A 17,592-nucleotide genomic window follows, 5' to 3' on the forward strand; every position below is an offset into this window, starting at 1 on the left:
TGAGAGGAGGAGGAGGGGGGGGCAGAGTGAGAGGAGGAGGAGGGGGGGCAGAGTGAGAGGAGGAGGAGGGGGGGGGCAGAGTGAGAGGAGGAGGAGGGGGGGCAGAGTGAGAGGAGGAGGAGGGGGGGGCAGAGAGAGAGGAGGAGGGAGGGGGGGCAGAGTGAGAGGAGGAGGGGGGGGGGCAGAGTGAGAGAGGAGGAGGGGGGGGCAGAGTGAGAGGAGGAGGAGGGGGGGGCAGAGTGAGAGGGAGGAGGAGGGGCAGAGAGAGAGGGGGGGGGGGCAGAGAGAGAGGAGGGGGGGCAGAGAGGAGGAGGGGGGATTCATTGCTCTGACTGTCGCTGTGCGTCGGACTTACTTCATGGATAAGGCATTTGTCGATGAGCTGCAGGTAGGAGCTGATGTTCTCTTCATCCGGCCTGGAGACCAGGAGCTGCGTACCAGACTGGAATGAAGGAAAGGGACACACTGGAAATGGGATAAATGGTCCGTCTCCAATGACAACAATGGCTACATGCTGAGAAAATCGCCCCATTCCTCTTAACCAATAAGGTGTGCCGAGCCCAATGAGAGAGAAGGAGGAGAAGTATCACATTCTCATGCAGACAATTATTTCTGGATAACAAATACTTCTGTCAGACATTTATTTGGGGTCCACACGGAACCGCCATCGCCTCAGGGAGAGGAAAACTTTCTGCAAGTACAGATGCTCCGCCCTTCTAGCCGAGGACAGAACTCCGCCCCTGAGGTGCGTGGGAACAGCCCCTGCCAGAGATGACCTCAGCTGACCTCTTCTACACGGCCATGCTAACATGATGACCATTGGGATACCAGGCAGTAACACCCCTTCATTGCCAGGCCATTGTGCAGCGCTGATACTTTGTCATGTAACACTGTAACCAAATAGATTTATAGAATGATTGTACAACAGATTCGAGATTTCTTTTGGTGGCTTTTTAATACTGAAAATATTTTATCTGAAATGTATTAGTATATTAAAAAAGGAAAAAAATTACCCCATTTGAAAATTGGATAACTGGAAGCCAAGCCCTCCTGGGCGGTGACTCCCCCCCGACGCGGAGCCCTCGTGGCCGACTACACCTGCCCCCCCAACACCGAAACCTCGTGGGCGACTACACCCCCCGACGCCCGGACCCTCGTGGGCGACTACACCCCCCGACGCCCGGACCCTCGTGGGCAACTACACCCCCCGACGCCCGGACCTCGTGGGCGACTACATCCTCCCCCCCCCCCCCCCCCGACGCCGAGCCCTCGGGGGCGACTACATCCCGGATGCAAGAAAGCAAAAAACATAAAACATGACAAAAATGGTGACATAATCAGCAACGCTCAGCGCATTTCGCAGGCCATACTTTACCCATGACCCGGGTGAACTGGCCCGGAAGGTCGCCCTCTGGTAATGGTATGCTCCCACTCTCCCCCTCACAGTTGCCCATGTGATGCTGCTGCATGCCGCCGGAGGCGGAGTCTTTGTTCTCCGACCGCTGACCCTCTAACGGCAGCTGCGACTCGGATCCGGCTGTGTCTTCTGTATTGTTGATCTTGGAGGAGTACACTTTGATGGGAGTCAGGATCATTGGTGCAGCTCCTGCAGGGGCCCCCGAAGATTCCCTCCTTCTAGGATGTCCTGAGGGACAAAGAGAACCAATCAGAGGCTGGACTGAAAGTGGGGGCCAAGCTCTACCGCGGACGCAGCATTTAGCATCAAGTTATACACAGTGATCTCCCCCTTTGTAACTTTTTAGAAAGAGGAGAAGGCATTTCCTCAGTCTCCTTCTCCAGTGGATCAAAGTTACAATGTACAGTTTGATCACTGGGAGAGGGAGACTGAGGAAATGCTTCCTCCTGCCTGCAGCAGACTGATGACATCATCTCAGCCTAGGCACAGTCCTGGACTGGAGTCCAAGGGTGGCTCTCTCATTTTTATGACAATGGCCAGGAACGGGTTTATTCAGATCTTAGTGCTACTGACTGAGCGGTGTATTTCAGGTTTGGCGACATGCCTGGGCTCCTCGGGGGGGGGGGGGTTGGGTAGTGGGAGGGGGGCACTCACCCTCTCCAATGACTTCAGGGAGTATGTGTCTCTCTTCAGCTTCTGGATGCTGATCACGATTTTGTGGCGGGCTCCTTTGGTGACATTCTGGATGGAGACAAGGCAGAGGCTGTTAGTTGCACAGAACACGGCATTGCATGGGCTCTACACGCATGTACGTGACCAGAACCACAATGCGGCAGAAAATCCATTGGAAACGGCTTTATTACATTTAGGATTAATTGTTATAGTGTGGGATTCCCAAAAAAATGCAGAAACCTTCTTCCCCCTTCATCCGGGACCAGACGTGTGGTAGCATTGACATACAGGGCAGGCGTGGCATACGGGGTCAAAACGCAGCACACGCGACATACACGGCACACGCGGTTTGCATCTCTCCATCAGCCTGTGACATCACAAGCAGACACACCCACTAGCAGGGCTGGGCCAAGGCAAAGGCAAAGAGGCACCAACCCTGGACACTAGGGGGCGCAACTAGGGTGGAAGCCTTCCCTGCCCCGCCCTCACCCGGCTATCACTGTGCAGGACTGGGAAGGGGGGGGGGGGGTTGGGTCAAACTGCGTTCATTCTCTGAGCCTTTTCTCTACAATAGAGCCAAATGGGGTGGGGTGGGGTGGGGGGGGGGGGTGGGGGTGCACCATATCCACTTTGGGATCCAGAGGCTCTTAACTTGTTTCTGCCTATTGGTGCAGGTAGGACCCCACAACAGGGGGCCGTGTCCCCCACCAGCTCAACCAATTTCAGCCAAATGATTGACTCATGAGAAGCAGCGACAGGACAGGCATGGGGGGGGGGGGGGGGGGGGAACGGTGGACCCAGAATATATAGGCAAGAAGAGGAAAGTCCCGCTCCCTGCTAGTGGGGTGTCCCCGGAGTTGTCTGGAGACCGGCGGTCATGTCTTTGGGATCCATTTCATTTATGGCGACTGTCCAGTATTGGTTGGAATTCACTGTCACCAATCAAGCCCCGATGAAGTGGAGCGTTGAGCCCCCGGAACACGTTGGCTTTTGGACCTTTTCCCATTAAACTCCAAATTTGCGCCCCCGCCCAGAAATGCAAAGCACATACATAGACACACACACACACACACACATACATAGACACACACACATACACACATAGACACACACACAGACATAGACACACACACATAGACACACACACAGACACACACATACATAGACACACACACACATAGACACACACACAGACACACACATACATAGACACACACACAGACACACATACATAGACACACACACATAGACACACACACACACACATACATAGACACACACACAGACACACACACACACACATAGACACACACACATACATAGACACACACATACATAGACACACACATACATAGACACACACATACATAGACACACATACATAGACACACACACATAGACACACACACATAGACACACACACATAGACACACACACATAGACACACACATAGACACACACACATAGACACACACACACACACACATACATAGACACACACACAGACACACACATACATAGACACACACACAGACACACACATACATAGACACACACACAGACACACACATACATAGACACACACACACACACACACACATAGACACACACACACACACACACACACACACACACACACACACACATACATAGACACACACACACACACACACACACACATACATAGACACACACACACACACACACACACATACATAGACACACACACACACACACACGTGATTTTGAACAGCCCTGCCACCCTGTAGCTGTACTTCTGCAGTTAAATCCGAGTACTGGGAACACTGAAATGTACGGGAATTGTAATGTGGGGGGGGAACTAACCCCTTCAAAAAGGAGCCCAAATCTCTATAATGTGACACAACAGTCATCGACCGCGCAGTCCTTGCGCACAAGTCAGGACCATCATGGAGATGGACGGGTGTGCGGGTGGGGGATGGTCACGGTACCTGAGCTTCCAGCTGACACTCATTCAGGGACATCATCTCCTCGTACGTCATCTGGGAGAACAAGGCTGCGTACTTGTGCAAGCGGAGACTTTTAAGCCACGCCGGGACATCTGTCAACAGGAAGACAATGTGAGATCATAAATTAAGAAAAAAAAAAATTATAAATACATTTTCTTCAGGGTATTATGGGGGATACTTGAAGGATCTTGTCTTTAGGTTGGCTCCACAGAGGTACAATAATAGTATAGAAACATCATGATATCCACTACCCATGAGCCCTGAGGAATTCTGACGAAACGCGTAGGACATGATCTAGTAAAGTCATTACATTTGGACCTCTGCCTGTCGTGATTCAGCTTGCGCTTCAATATGAGTGGGGTCCCCCCAGAGCACGGGGACATACAGCAATGTCAGTGGGAGCTTTCATTGGTTATACATCTAATCCTAGATTGTAAGCTCCAAAGAGCAGGGCCCTCGATCCCCTCATGTATCACATTGTATTGTATTGTTCTGTCACATGTTCTGTCCCCTCTGTAATGTACAGCGCTGAGCAAACTATTGGAGCTTTATAAATACTGTATAATAATAATAATAATACATTTTAATATATTTGACTATTCAATATTCAGTCTTTTTGCAACATTTCATTACAGATCAGGGGGAGGAGATTAAAATTACGGAGGTCCGGGCAGCAACATTTTCTTTCAGTAGAGGTTGGAATCTCATGTTTGTGTTGTTACTGCCCCCCTTCGAATCAGTTCCCCCCCCCCCTTCCATCACAGTGCAGTCCTTTACAACACATCTCCCTTTACAAAACAGTGCCCCCCTTTTACATCACAGTCCCACCCACCTTTCCATTACAGTCCCAATCTTTAAATTTCAGTTACCCCCCCTCCTTGCAACGTTGTCCCCCATCTTTACATCACAGTCCCCCCCCCCATTTACATCATAGCTCCCCCATTTACACCACAGTTCCCCCTCCCCATTTACATCACAGCCCCCCCCCCCATTTACATCACAGTTCCACCTCCCTACTTACATCACAGTCCCCCCATTTACACCACAGTTCCCTCCCCATGTACACCACAGTCCCCCCATTTACACCACAGTTCCCTCCCCATTTACACCACAGTTCCCTCCCCATTAACATCACAGTCCCCCCCTCCCTACTTACATCACAGTCCCCCCATTTACATCACAGCCCCCTCCCCCCCCTCCATTTACATCACAGTTCCCCCTTTAAAAGACAACACCCTTCACATAAAAAGTCCCCCCCTTTTACAAGAGAGTGTTACCCCTCAACACTATAGCACCTCTTTCATATCGCAGCCCCCCCTTTTCCCCTTTTTTATATCACATCCCCCATCGACATCACAGCCCCAGCCACCTCACAGTCCCCTCTTGTACAGTGCCGCCCCCCCCTTTTTATATTCTAGCAATGCCCCTTTATATCACAGCGCCCCGGTTACATCTCAGTGCCCCCCTTTACATAGCGGCCCACCTGATCAGCACAGCTCCCCCTCCTTTACATCCGTTCGCTCATCCCTCCAATTCCTATCGGACTTTCTTAGCAGAGAGCGGGAGGTGCTTTCGGTCTGGATGGAGGGCGGAGCTTCCGCACTTCTGCCAACATGTGGGTGATTGGTTGCTAGGACTGCGCCATGTCGTAGCAACCAACCAGCCGCTTGTTAACTTAAGTGGAGCACCTCCCACCCTCCGTGCAGACCGTTCGCACCTCCCGCCCTCCATGCAGACCGTTCGCACCTCCCGCCCTCCATGCAGCCCGTTCGCACCTCCCGCCCTCCATGCAGCCCGTTCGCACCTCCCGCCCTCCATGCAGCCCGTTCGCACCTCCCGCCCTCCATGCAGCCCGTTCGCACCTCCCGCCCTCTACCCTACTGTGAGGATGACAGCAGAATCAGCGTCAGGAAGAAAAGAGGACACATACACGCAACTAAATGGTGCGACCATGGTGGTCTGGACAGGACTATTACTCGGTCCAGACTGCGGTCCGCCATTTATACACGTTCCTGCTTGGGAAGCTAAAGTCACAGTCTTGGTGGATACATTTAGGGGTACATTGACCTCCCTGCAACTTGGGGGTCAGTAGTACATGGTCAGCAGTATCATAAAGGTGGTGACACTGGAGGATCTTCTCCGATTTGTGCGTTGGTGGTCCATTGGAAAGGTGAAGATTTGGAGTTTTATGGCACTCATTTAATATATACCACGATCAGTCATAACTTTATGGCCACCCACCTAATACTTGGGTGGGGCCCCCTTTCCTGACCTGTCGAGGTGGCATGGACTCCACTGGACCTCTGAAGGTATGCTGGGGAATCTGGCACCAAGCCCATCAATAGCAGATCCTTTAAGGCGGATCTTCACCCTCTGAGTAAACTACCCTCCCCCCATGCATGGCACTCGCCTAGGTGAATGGTGTGCGCAGTGGTCACTGCGCCTCCTGGGCTAAGCACGTCACAGCCATAGCCCTTCATTTAGAAATAAGGAGGGGGCGTGCCTAGCTCTCCGTCATCAGGAGGCGTGCCTAGCGCCCCGTCATCGGGAGGCGTGCCGACAACCTGGAAGAGCTGGCAGGCCTCTTGGCGACGTCACAAGCTACATGGCGTTGCGGGATTGAGAGGTGGCAGAAGACAAGAGGATCTCAGTGGGAAAAGGTTGGGTCTTCCAGGAGGGTATCTAAAATGTGCGCAACACACCACCTGCTAAGGTGCCTCCATGGATCGGACTTGTTTTTCCAGCCCATCCCACAGATGCTGGATTGGATTGAGAACTGGAGAATTTGGAGGCCAAGTAAACACTTTGAACTCGTTGTGTTCCTCAAACCATTCTTGAACCATGTTTGCAGTGTGGCAGGACACATTCTCCAGCTGACAGAGGCCAATGCCACCAGGGTTTCCATGAAGGGGTGGACTTTGTCACCAACGATATTGAGGTAGGTGGTACGGGTCCAGTAACATCCACATGAATGGAGGAGTCTAGGTTTCCCAGCAGAACATTGCCCAAAACATCACACGGCCTGCGACGTCTTGCCAGTTCACTTCAAAACCTCAGGACCTCCTTGGGTCGCCCCCTTGACCTTTACTGGAATGAAGTCGTATCTGGACTGTTCAGCAGTGGTGTGGCGCTTCCATTCGTGTCATTTCATGGACTGCCATTGGGTCCCCTCTGTCATTTAGGGTTCACGCGTTGCGTTCTTGCGAGGAAAGGGCCAGGCATCATGAAACGTGCCGCCATCTTTAACAGATACTGTGAACAATACACTACATCTGGACTTCACACGAGTTTGGCGGTCCCCTTCTTGTATTGCCAATATGCTATCACCTGGACCACCTCAACAACCCCCCCAAATCAGAAAAACACCCCCATGGGCTAGATCAGGGGGTCTTAAAACTATGGCCCTCCAGGCAGCGGGTGACCACGCTACCGCTACACTGGGAGCTGGTGGTTTAGTGTTGTCACCCTCCAACAGGAAGTCAGATTCCACAAAGTACTACAAGTCTCATCATGCCTCTGAGCTCTGCCTGCGACTGTCACTCTTCATGGGACTTGCAGTTCCTCAACACATGGAGGGCCACAGTTTGGAGACCCCTGGCCTAGATCATAGTATCTTCATAACACGAAGCCTTTCGATCTTCCTTTGTATATTTTTGGCTGCGTGCCAAAAAAAAAACAAGTTCTGGCTCTGTTCAGCCAGTCTTGTGATCCAGGCCACCCTGCCAGATAGCATTAACCAGTTCCTGGACCCCTGAGCTGCTAACCAAGTCTGGTCCAGCACCTGTCCCAGCCTGTGATTGGCCGCTGAACAGCAACACACATGTGACTGCTCCTCTAAACCCCAATTGGGCCATACAGGTGCCCCGCCTCCTGCCAGCACCAATCGATTACAGATTCAATGCTATCAGCACATAAACATAATAGATTAAATGAGAGTCAGAGAGCAGCTCGGATCCCTTTGCAGCAATGCAGCTCAGCACAGATGCAGCTGGTTGGTGGGGCGGGGCTTCTTATACACCACAGTGGATGGAGGAGGGAGATGTTAACATTAGATAAAAGCAGAATTTTTTTAAAAAAAAATTCTCCCTGCGGAGCGCTTCCATAACATCAGACACGGCCAGGAATTTGCGATTATTTAGATTCTTGTTATCCTGACATGCTCCCCGCCCCCACCTGTGCCGCCTGCCGGCATTCTGGAAACGTTCGATGAACGGCTGACGAGTAAATCTGCCGCTTGCAGCGAAAACACATTAGTTTAATGTTGTGCCTGCAGATGCCAGCGCTCCGAGCGGCCTGCAACACCCCCTCCCCCCCCCTGCATCTCCTGCGCTGCGTGCATTTATCCCGGACCAGCAAAACGGCAGATTTACGCAGCGCTTTACACATTGTACAATCACATCAGTCCCTGACCCTCGAGGGCCGCGCAATCCAAGGCCCCTGACCCTCGAGGGCCGCGCAATCCAAGGCCCCTGACCCTCGAGGGCCGCGCAATCCAAGGCCCCTGACCCTCGAGGGCCGCGCAATCCAAGGCCCCTGACCCTCGAGGGCCGCGCAATCCAAGGCCCCTGACCCTCGAGGGCCGCGCAATCCAAGGCCCCTGACCCTCGAGGGCCGCGCAATCCAAGGCCCTGACCCTCGAGGGGAGCGCAATCCAAGGCCCCTGACCCTCGAGGGGAGCGCAATCCAAGGCCCCTGACCCTCGAGGGGAGCGCAATCCAAGCCCCTGACCCTCGAGGGAGCGCAATCCAAGGCCCCTGACCCTCGAGGGGAGCGCAATCCAAGGCCCCTGACCCTCGAGGGGAGCGCAATCCAAGGCCGCTGACCCTCGAGGGGCGCGCAATCCAAGGTCCCTGACCCTCGAGGGGCGCGCAATCCAAGGCCCCTGACCCTCGAGGGGCGCGCAATCCAAGGCCCCTGACCCTCGAGGGGCGCGCACTCCAAGGCCCCTGACCCTCGAGGGGCGCGCAATCCAAGGCCCCTGACCCTCGAGGGGCGCGCAATCCAAGGCCCCTGACCCTCGAGGGGCGCGCACTCCAAGGCCCCTGACCCTCGAGGGGCGCGCACTCCAAGGCCCCTGACCCTCGAGGGCCGCGCAATCCAAGGCCCCTGACCCTCGAGGGCCGCGCAATCCAAGGCCCCTGACCCTCGAGGGCCGCGCAATCCAAGGCCCCTGACCCTCGAGGGCCGCGCAATCCAAGGCCCCTGACCCTCGAGGGCCGCGCAATCCAAGGCCCCTGACCCTCGAGGGCCGCGCAATCCAAGGCCCCTGACCCTCGAGGGCCGCGCAATCCAAGGCCCCTGACCCTCGAGGGCCGCGCAATCCAAGGCCCCTGACCCTCGAGGGCCGCGCAATCCAAGGCCCCTGACCCTCGAGGGCCGCGCAATCCAAGGCCCCTAACTCACATTCATACATAACCGGAGTCCCCGGAGAAAACCAACAGGCACAGGGAGAACATGCAAACTCCAGGCAGCTGGTGCCATGGGTGGGATTCGAACTGACAACCCAAGTACTGCCAGGTAGAAGTGCCAACCATTCAGCCACTGTGCTGCTGGACATCCACCTGTTCAGCTCCATGCAAGCTATGTAGTTGCTCCGCGGGGGCGGGGCACAGACCTCATCCACAATGTATTTTTAATGTGAGAGTATAAGATTTAGGTAAATGTAAACCCAAAATGTTGTGTATAGAACAGGACATTTTATATTAAGCCTGGGGGGACCGAATAGGAGTCCAACATTTTAAAAGACTTGTTTTTAAAAACTACAGGTTGATTCTCCCGCTTCTTCGTGGAATCTGACTTCCTGTTGGAGGGTGACAACACTAAACCACCAGCTCCCAATGTAGCGGTAGCGTGGTCACCCCCTGCCTGAGCGCTCGTACCGACATACAAGGTGCCTAATACACAGAGATTTAGAGGACTGACGGCAGAAAAAGACCAAAAGTTCCCTGGAGTTTTTACTTTTTGGGGGCGATTTGCTTTTATTAAAGGGGAAAACAAAACGTTAAAAAGGGAAATAAAAGCGTTGGGTCCATTTCTTTGTAATGTTTAAAGCGTATGTGTCTGTACACTTTTTTTTTTGTTTGCTATGTGTACATACTCATTTACAAATAAAGGTTTAATACAGGAAAAAGGACCCCCGGAGCACATTTGATTAACTAAAGAGACAACACAACAGTAGCTGCCTGCCTGGAGGCCGCCTTTGTCGGACTGAATATTCCCCCCTGCTCCCCTCATCAGACTGTGTAGTTTGAGGGGAATGGCGAGTATGACCATGGGAGGAGGGTGGCCCCTGCCAGACATCATAGCCAGGTTTTGACCATTTATCTTCCTTCAATGCTACGTCATTTGGCCTGGCCGGGACCGCGATTGGCCGGGACCGCGATTGGCCGGGACCGCGATTGGACAGAAAGGGGCCAGCAGGCTACTTATTCACACTTTCAAGAGCCTTCTGCGTCTGTCTGTTGTAAAAAAACACAAAAAGACCTCAATAGCTCAAGCTGAAGTTTCCTCAAACAAGCGTATGCCTAGAGTTAGTAAACTGCAGTGTGAGCTCATCTTGAGCTATTGAGGTCTGTAACTCACAGTCCTGACCAGGCCGTATTACTTTGCACTGGAGAAAAATAAATGGCAAAAATCTGCCAATGAGGTCTGTCAGGGGCCACCCTATGGTGCTGCTCATACTCACCCCTGCCAAAGCACAAACTGTACAGCCTGAAAAATGGAGAAGTCACTGCAGCGGGTCCTATACTTGAGAGATTACATTATAGGTTGAGCTACTGAGGTCTTTAACCAACAGAGGGGCCCGGGAGGCTCTGGAAAGAGTTAACAAGGACCCTGTCGGCAGAGTAACTGCTGCTGGTCCCTCGTCATCCATTCACAGTCCTGATCAGGTCCTATTACTCAGCACTGGAGGAAAATAAAAAGTCAAAGCCTGGCTATGGTGCACGGCAGGGGCCCCCCTCCATGACACTCCCTTCGCCTCTGCCATCCCCTTCAGCCTGTAGAAGAGAAGACAGACCCGGGATATAGAGGGATGCAGCAAAGCCGCCTTCACCCACCTTTCATACCGCTGCCTTCGTCATGGAATGTGTTGCGCGTCGAGGACGGGTCTTCTAAGTGCTCGCTGCCGCCGCTTCCCGACGAGGCCACGCTGCTCTGCGGCGACAGGGGGGCGTGGTCAGAAGGGACGCCCTGCGATCCCCGGGCTCGTAAGTCCTCATGAGACATCCAGCCGTGTCCCAGGGGCTGATTTGGCACGTTCATGGGGGGCGTGAGAGACACCGACCGCTTCAGAGGGCTGTGATGAGTCTGCCCTGAGAGAACTGAAAATAAATAAAAAATATATCTAAGATTTAAAAAAAAGTATATAAAAATATGATTATTAATAAGGTTATTTAAAAAAAAATAAAAAAATAAAAAAATCTGTGAAACTGGAAATAAAGGTCACATATATGTATATAAAGAAAAAAAGAAAAAAAAAGGAAAAATAAAAAAAAAATAAAAAAGTATATATATATATATATATATATATATATATATATATATATATACAGACACCACAGTGCTGGCACAATGCTTTGATGTTACTATCTGAGCTTAAATTGGAACTCAAAATAGAAAAAGACAAAAAACAAACAAAAAAAAAAAACAATTTCTCTCTAGCATAATATTACTACCTGCTGAACCTGCCAGAATATCTGTTGATTTTCCATTTCCTGTAATAGGGCCGACAATGCTGCAATGAAAAAATCGCACAGCAGCGTCGCCGCCCTCTGAACACAGGCACGTCCTTTTAAATGGACTTTCAAAAAAGCAGCAAACTAATTACAATTTCAGCTAATGGGACGGATCTGATTGGTCCGCGCTGCCACATGACTGCTTTGACCAAATCGGAAACACTTTGATCTGTCCCATAAATCCTGCAGAAAGAAAGGGGAGAGGAGCAGGGACTTGAAATCCCCAGACCGCCACACTGGGTACCACTCATGGGGGCACAGCGAGGACTTGGGGGTGGGGGAGGATGTATGGTGTTAGACTGCTGTACACCAAGCGGTAGGTGGTCCCGGACCCCTATATACTCCGGTCACTGGGACAGAACAGGAATTGTTGTAAATTGCAACTCTTTTTGGTTACAATGTCACACATCATTTCCTTGTGATTTCTCACTCGATCGTTTTTCAGGGTCACAAATGTGCTTCTGGAAGAATGGTCCAACCTTCCCATAGACACCCTCGTAAACCTTGTGGACGGCCTTCCCAGAAGAGTTGAAGCTGTTATAGCTGCAAAGGGCGGGGCCAACTCAATATTGAACCCTACGGACTAAGACTGGGGGGCCATTAAAGGTCATGTGTGTGGAAAGGGTGGGGCCAACTCAATATTGAACCCTACGGACTAAGACTGGGGGGCCATTAAAGGTCATGTGTGTGGAAAGGGCGGGGCCAACTCAATATTGAACCCTACGGACTAAGACTGGGGGGCCATTAAAGGTCATGTGTGTGGAAAGGGCGGGGCCAACTCACTATTGAACCCTACGGACTAAGACTGGGGGGCCATTAAAGGTCATGTGTGAGGAAAGGGCGGGGCCAACTCAATATTGAACCCTACGGACTAAGACTGGGGGGCCATTAAAGGTCATGTGTGTGGAAAGGGCGGGGCCAACTCAATACTGAACACTACAGACTAAGACTGGGGGGCCATTAAAGGTCATGTGTGTGGAAAGGGCGGGGCCAACTCAATATTGAACCCTACGGACTAAGACTGGGGGGCCATTAAAGGTCATGTGTGTGGAAAGGGCGGGGCCAACTCAATATTGAACCCTACGGACTAAGACTGGGGGGCCATTAAAGGTCATGTGTGTGGAAAGGGCGGGGCCAACTCAATATTGAACCCTACGGACTAAGACTGGGGGGCCATTAAAGGTCATGTGTGTGGAAAGGGCGGGGCCAACTCAATATTGAACCCTACGGACTAAGACTGGGGGGCCATTACAGGTCATGTGTGTGGAAAGGCAGGCAGCCCAATACCTGGGGCCAGGGGTCTCCAAACTATGGCCCGCCAGGTGTTGAGGAACTGCAAGTCCCATGAGGCCTTGCAAGATTGACAGCCACAGGCAAGACTCCCAGAGGCAGAGGCATGATGGAACTTGTAGTACTTCAAACAGCTGGAAGGCCAACCCAATATTGAACCCTACGGACTAAGACTGGGAGGCCATTAAAGGTCATGTGCTCCTAGATTGTAAGCTCCAAGGATCAGGGCCCTCGAATCCCTTGTGTTTTGTCTTGTTACTGTATTGTCTCATGTTCTGTCCCCCACTATAATGTACAGCGCTGAGCAAACTTTTTGGCGCTATATAAATACTGTATAATAATGTGCGTGGAAAGGCAGGTGACCCAATCATTTTGGAAATATAGTGTCAAGTACAGGACTGATCCAGAGCTTCCCCCATCCTCTGGAACTCTCTACCCCAATCTATCAGACTATCGCCTACTCTGCTCACTATTAGGTGATCTCTGAAAACCGATCTCTTCAGGGAAGCCTCTCCTGCCCTCAGCTAATACTGGAATCTTCTACTCCTCCTACCAGTCCATCCCCCACAGTTACTACCTTTTGTACTACCAGCCCCTCCCTACTAGATTGTAAGCTCCCAGGATCAGCCCCTCCCTGCTAGATTGTAAGCTCCCAGGATCAGCCCCTCCCCCTTGTATTGATCTGTATTGTCTCCCGTTATATTGTACAGCGCTGAGCACACTGTTGTCGCCATAAATCCTGTATAATAATAATGTTCAATTGTATATTGTGGGACCGCATCGGGACTACAAGTTGAGTGACCGCCTTGCAGTTTGTGGTGCAGCCCCGTTGAACTCAATGGATGAGGTTGAAAGGCAGTGCTGACGGTCAAACCCTAAACCCGGAGTTAAAAATGCATTGGCCACGAAGAAAGGCATCACAGAGGTGGCATGTGTACAGCCCGGTCCAACTGTAATGTTACAGAGTAGGTGGCGGTAAAACCGTGGCGCAGCTGCCTGCTTTTACTGCCCCCTGGCCACCTGTCTGAAAGAGCTCTTACGGTCAGGAGTGTATTTAGATTTTGTGCCGCCCTAGGCAACACAAAAAAACCTGCCCCCCCCCCACTCTCCCAGTGACATCTCCTCCAGAGCAATGGCAGTGGCGGGTGCAGTGGCTGTCCATGGCCAAGTACGGGTGGGGGGGAGGGGATCTCCTGGTGTCGGTATTCCTGGTGTGACACTTCCCCCACCCTGACTCCTCTGAACAGCAGCTCTCCTCCCCGAGTGGTCCACGATTCCCCCCCTAGAGGGGGAGGTGCTGTCCTGGGGTGTACATGTAACCCTCTCCCCCCAGCTTCCTGCACCGGTCCCTCCAGGAGTCCGTCTCATACCAATGATTGGTGAACCACCAGGAGGGGCGAGAGCGGCCAGGGTGAGGCACAGAACGGCACCGGCCAGCAGCCTCATCACACTGGAAGAGAGGGATCATCAGCCTCAGCCTGACCGCCGCTCACCAGTCTTCCCACCTGCGACCCCTCTACACCACCACAATCCCCTTCCTCAGAGATGGAGAGACTCACCATCCAGTCCTGGTGCCCAGGAGAACCATCATCCCTTCTCCTGTGGGGGGGCAGCGGCACCGCCCCCCTGAAAAATGCAGCCCAAGGCAAATGCCTCGTTTGCCTCACGGCAAATACGCCACTTACAGTAAATGGAGTTGAACTTGCGTTCGAACATCTGCAAATCTGCTGAATGGTGTTCCCAGTCCACCAACTCATTCACCAAACGCCTATAGGCCAACCTTTCTCAGCCAGGGTTCTGTGGATCCTCAGGGTTCCTCCAGAGGTTGATGGGGTTCCCTGAGCAATGGGTGACTTCTGCTTGGATGGGTGAACACTGACACAAGAGCTTTGAAAGGGTGGCGTTCCTCCCAATGACAGCAAATTTAGGAGCATTCTTTCCAGTGATCATCACAACAATGTACCACGAGTTGTAGATATAAATTATTAGTGGGGGTTCTCCAAGCCTGGAAAGTTATTCAAGAGTTCCTCCATGTTGATGTCACCTGCACGGTCCATGGTGCTTAGGTCAGGGCTGGAAAAAACCCAGGAGCCAAGTTGCCAAATTACAGCTGCCGCCTAGCTTTTGAGGTTCTCTAGTTGTTGCCAATGGAGCAGACTCCTTAAAAAAAGAAATCCTGCTGGCTTCTGCATTGGAGAGACTGGCTCCAGAATTCCATCATAATTTGTCCATCCGTGGATTAAGTGGTAGGTCACCTGTGCTTGGACAACTTTCCCGGAAGAGGATGAGAGCATTCAGGAGAAGCAACAGAAGTCAAAAGCCAGCTATGGCCCTAACCAATGCCACACCTGCCAACCACCCACACGTGCTCTCCATCAGCCCTGGGGGTGGACATGCTCTCTATCAGCCCTAAGGGAGGATGAATGGTAGTAGAACCCATTGGGGCCCATCCAAAATGAGCCATAAGACTATTTTTTTTGGAAATCAACCATCCAGGTGGAAGGTCACTTGTACTTTCCCTGGTAGGAGATGAGAATAACTGGGAAAAGCAACAGAAGTCAAAAGCCAGCTATAGTGTTAACCAATGCTACACCTGCCAATCGCCCAAACGTGTTCTCTACCAGCCCCGGGGAAGGATGGATAGTAGTAGAATGGGCCCAAAACGTGTTCTCTACCAGCCCCGAGGAAGGATTGATAGTAGTAGAATGGGCCTAAAACGTGTTCTCTACCAGCCCTGAGGAAGGATGGATAGTAGTAGAATGGGCCCAAAACGTGTTCTCTACCAGCCCTGAGGAAGGATGGATAGTAGTAGAATGGGCCCAAAACGTGTTCTCTACCAGCCCCGGGGAAGGATGGATAGTAGTAGAATGGGCCCAAAACGTGTTCTCTACCAGCCCCGAGGAAGGATGGATAGTAGTAGAATGGGCCCAAAACGTGTTCTCTACCAGCCCCGGCGAAGGATTGATAGTAGTAGAATGGGCCTAAAACGTGTTCTCTACCAGCCCTGAGGAAGGATGGATAGTAGTAGAATGGGCCCAAAACGTGTTCTCTACCAGCCCTGAGGAAGGATGGATAGTAGTAGAATGGGCCCAAAACGTGTTCTCTACCAGCCCTGAGGAAGGATGGATAGTAGCAGAATGGGCCCAAAATGTGTTCTCTACCAGCCCTGAGGAAGGATGGATAGTAGCAGAATGGGCCCAAAACGTTGCTATTTGCTGTAATGATGCGATCGCCGAATAAAGTTTTTGAGCCACTCTGGAGATTCATGGTATGCTGGATGGTAGTAGAAGACACCATCAGGGCCCATCTAAACTGAGCCGTAAGAAAATGATTTGGGGAATCAACCCTCCAGGCAGCAGGTCACCTGTGCTTTGGACAACTTTCCCAGAAGGAGTTGAGGGCATCCAGGATGAGCTACAGAAGTCAACAGCCAGTTATGGCACTAACCAAGACACCCTCTTGCCAACCGCCCACACGTGTGCTCTATCGGCCATGGGTGAGGATGGATTTTAGTAGCACACGCCTTCAGTGCTCATCTGAACTGAGCCGTAAGAAAATGTTTTGGGGAATCAACCCTGCAGGCGACAGTCACCTGTGCTTTGGACAACTTTCCGAGAAGGAGTTGAGGGCATCTAGGATGAGCTATAGAAGTCAACAGCCAGTTATGGAACTGAGACGCCATGTTGCCAACCACCCACACGTGTGCTCTATCAGCCATGGGTGAGGATGGACTTTAGTAGCACACGCCTTCAGTGCTCATCTAAACTGAGCCATAACTTATGGAAATCAGTCCTGCTCCCACCCGGAGATGTGCGCATCTTAAAAAAGCCATTGCCACCCGTGAAATCTGGGCTTTGTTTTTCAGTAAAATCCACAACAGCGTAGCATCTCTGTATTGAATTATGTAATACGAGTTCAGTTCCAGCGGCTGATTTACAACTGCTGCACGCAAGCAACATCCGCTCTATAATGTGTTCAGGCCTTGGAGGCCAAGAGGCTCAGCCTTTGTGGGCTTGGCACTGGCCTGGGAATGAAGTCATCTAAACAGCCTTTAGTAGCATAGGAACAGAACAACAAAGTCCCAGAACACGGACTTCTCGCAGCCCCATGTAACAGCTCTTGGCCTGCCGTCCCGCGGTGGGTGCGCCTATATCCCGGTCCCTTCCGTATCGTTACGGGAGGATCTGGACCTTCTTTAAAAGGGAACTGATGCCGAAAATGAAAACTATTGGGGACCGGGGGCCAATGTTCCTCACGACTTGGCTTATGCACAAACTTTAACATTCTTTAAAGCCCAACTTTAGTTTAAAAAGAACTTACGAATTATTGAGTCTAGCAGTTATTTCAGCATCCCGGGGTGCGTAGCTTGCCCTATATCGAAGGTGGTCATTCGTACATGTAATGCCCTCGTTGTCCAGCATCAGCCCCCTTCCAGGCTGAAGGACGACCAGCAACATCCAACCAACTCCATACAGCAGGCCAGGCACCC

The 17,592-nt window shown here is 51.9% G+C and overlaps 1 protein-coding gene across 1 annotated transcript in view; it reads right to left on the bottom strand.

Moving 5' to 3' along the window:
• Positions 1 to 355: 355 nt before the first annotated feature.
• LOC149428276 (protein Smaug homolog 1-like) overlaps positions 356 to 17,592 on the bottom strand; it is a gene marked incomplete at its 3' end in the record, with an annotated part of 30,902 nt that continues 13,665 nt past the window's right edge. The window contains 6 exon segments of the mRNA XM_089667553.1: positions 356 to 442; positions 1,371 to 1,597; positions 1,600 to 1,645; positions 2,072 to 2,158; positions 4,060 to 4,169; positions 11,136 to 11,399. Of these exon segments, the coding sequence (XP_089523679.1) occupies positions 356 to 442; positions 1,371 to 1,597; positions 1,600 to 1,645; positions 2,072 to 2,158; positions 4,060 to 4,169; positions 11,136 to 11,399 (821 nt within the window).

This window comes from Staurois parvus, unplaced genomic scaffold (assembly GCF_062004578.1).
Source record: "Staurois parvus isolate SC_StPar_1 unplaced genomic scaffold, SC_StPar_1.0 ptg003367l, whole genome shotgun sequence".
NCBI classification, from domain to species: domain Eukaryota; kingdom Metazoa; phylum Chordata; class Amphibia; order Anura; family Ranidae; genus Staurois; species Staurois parvus.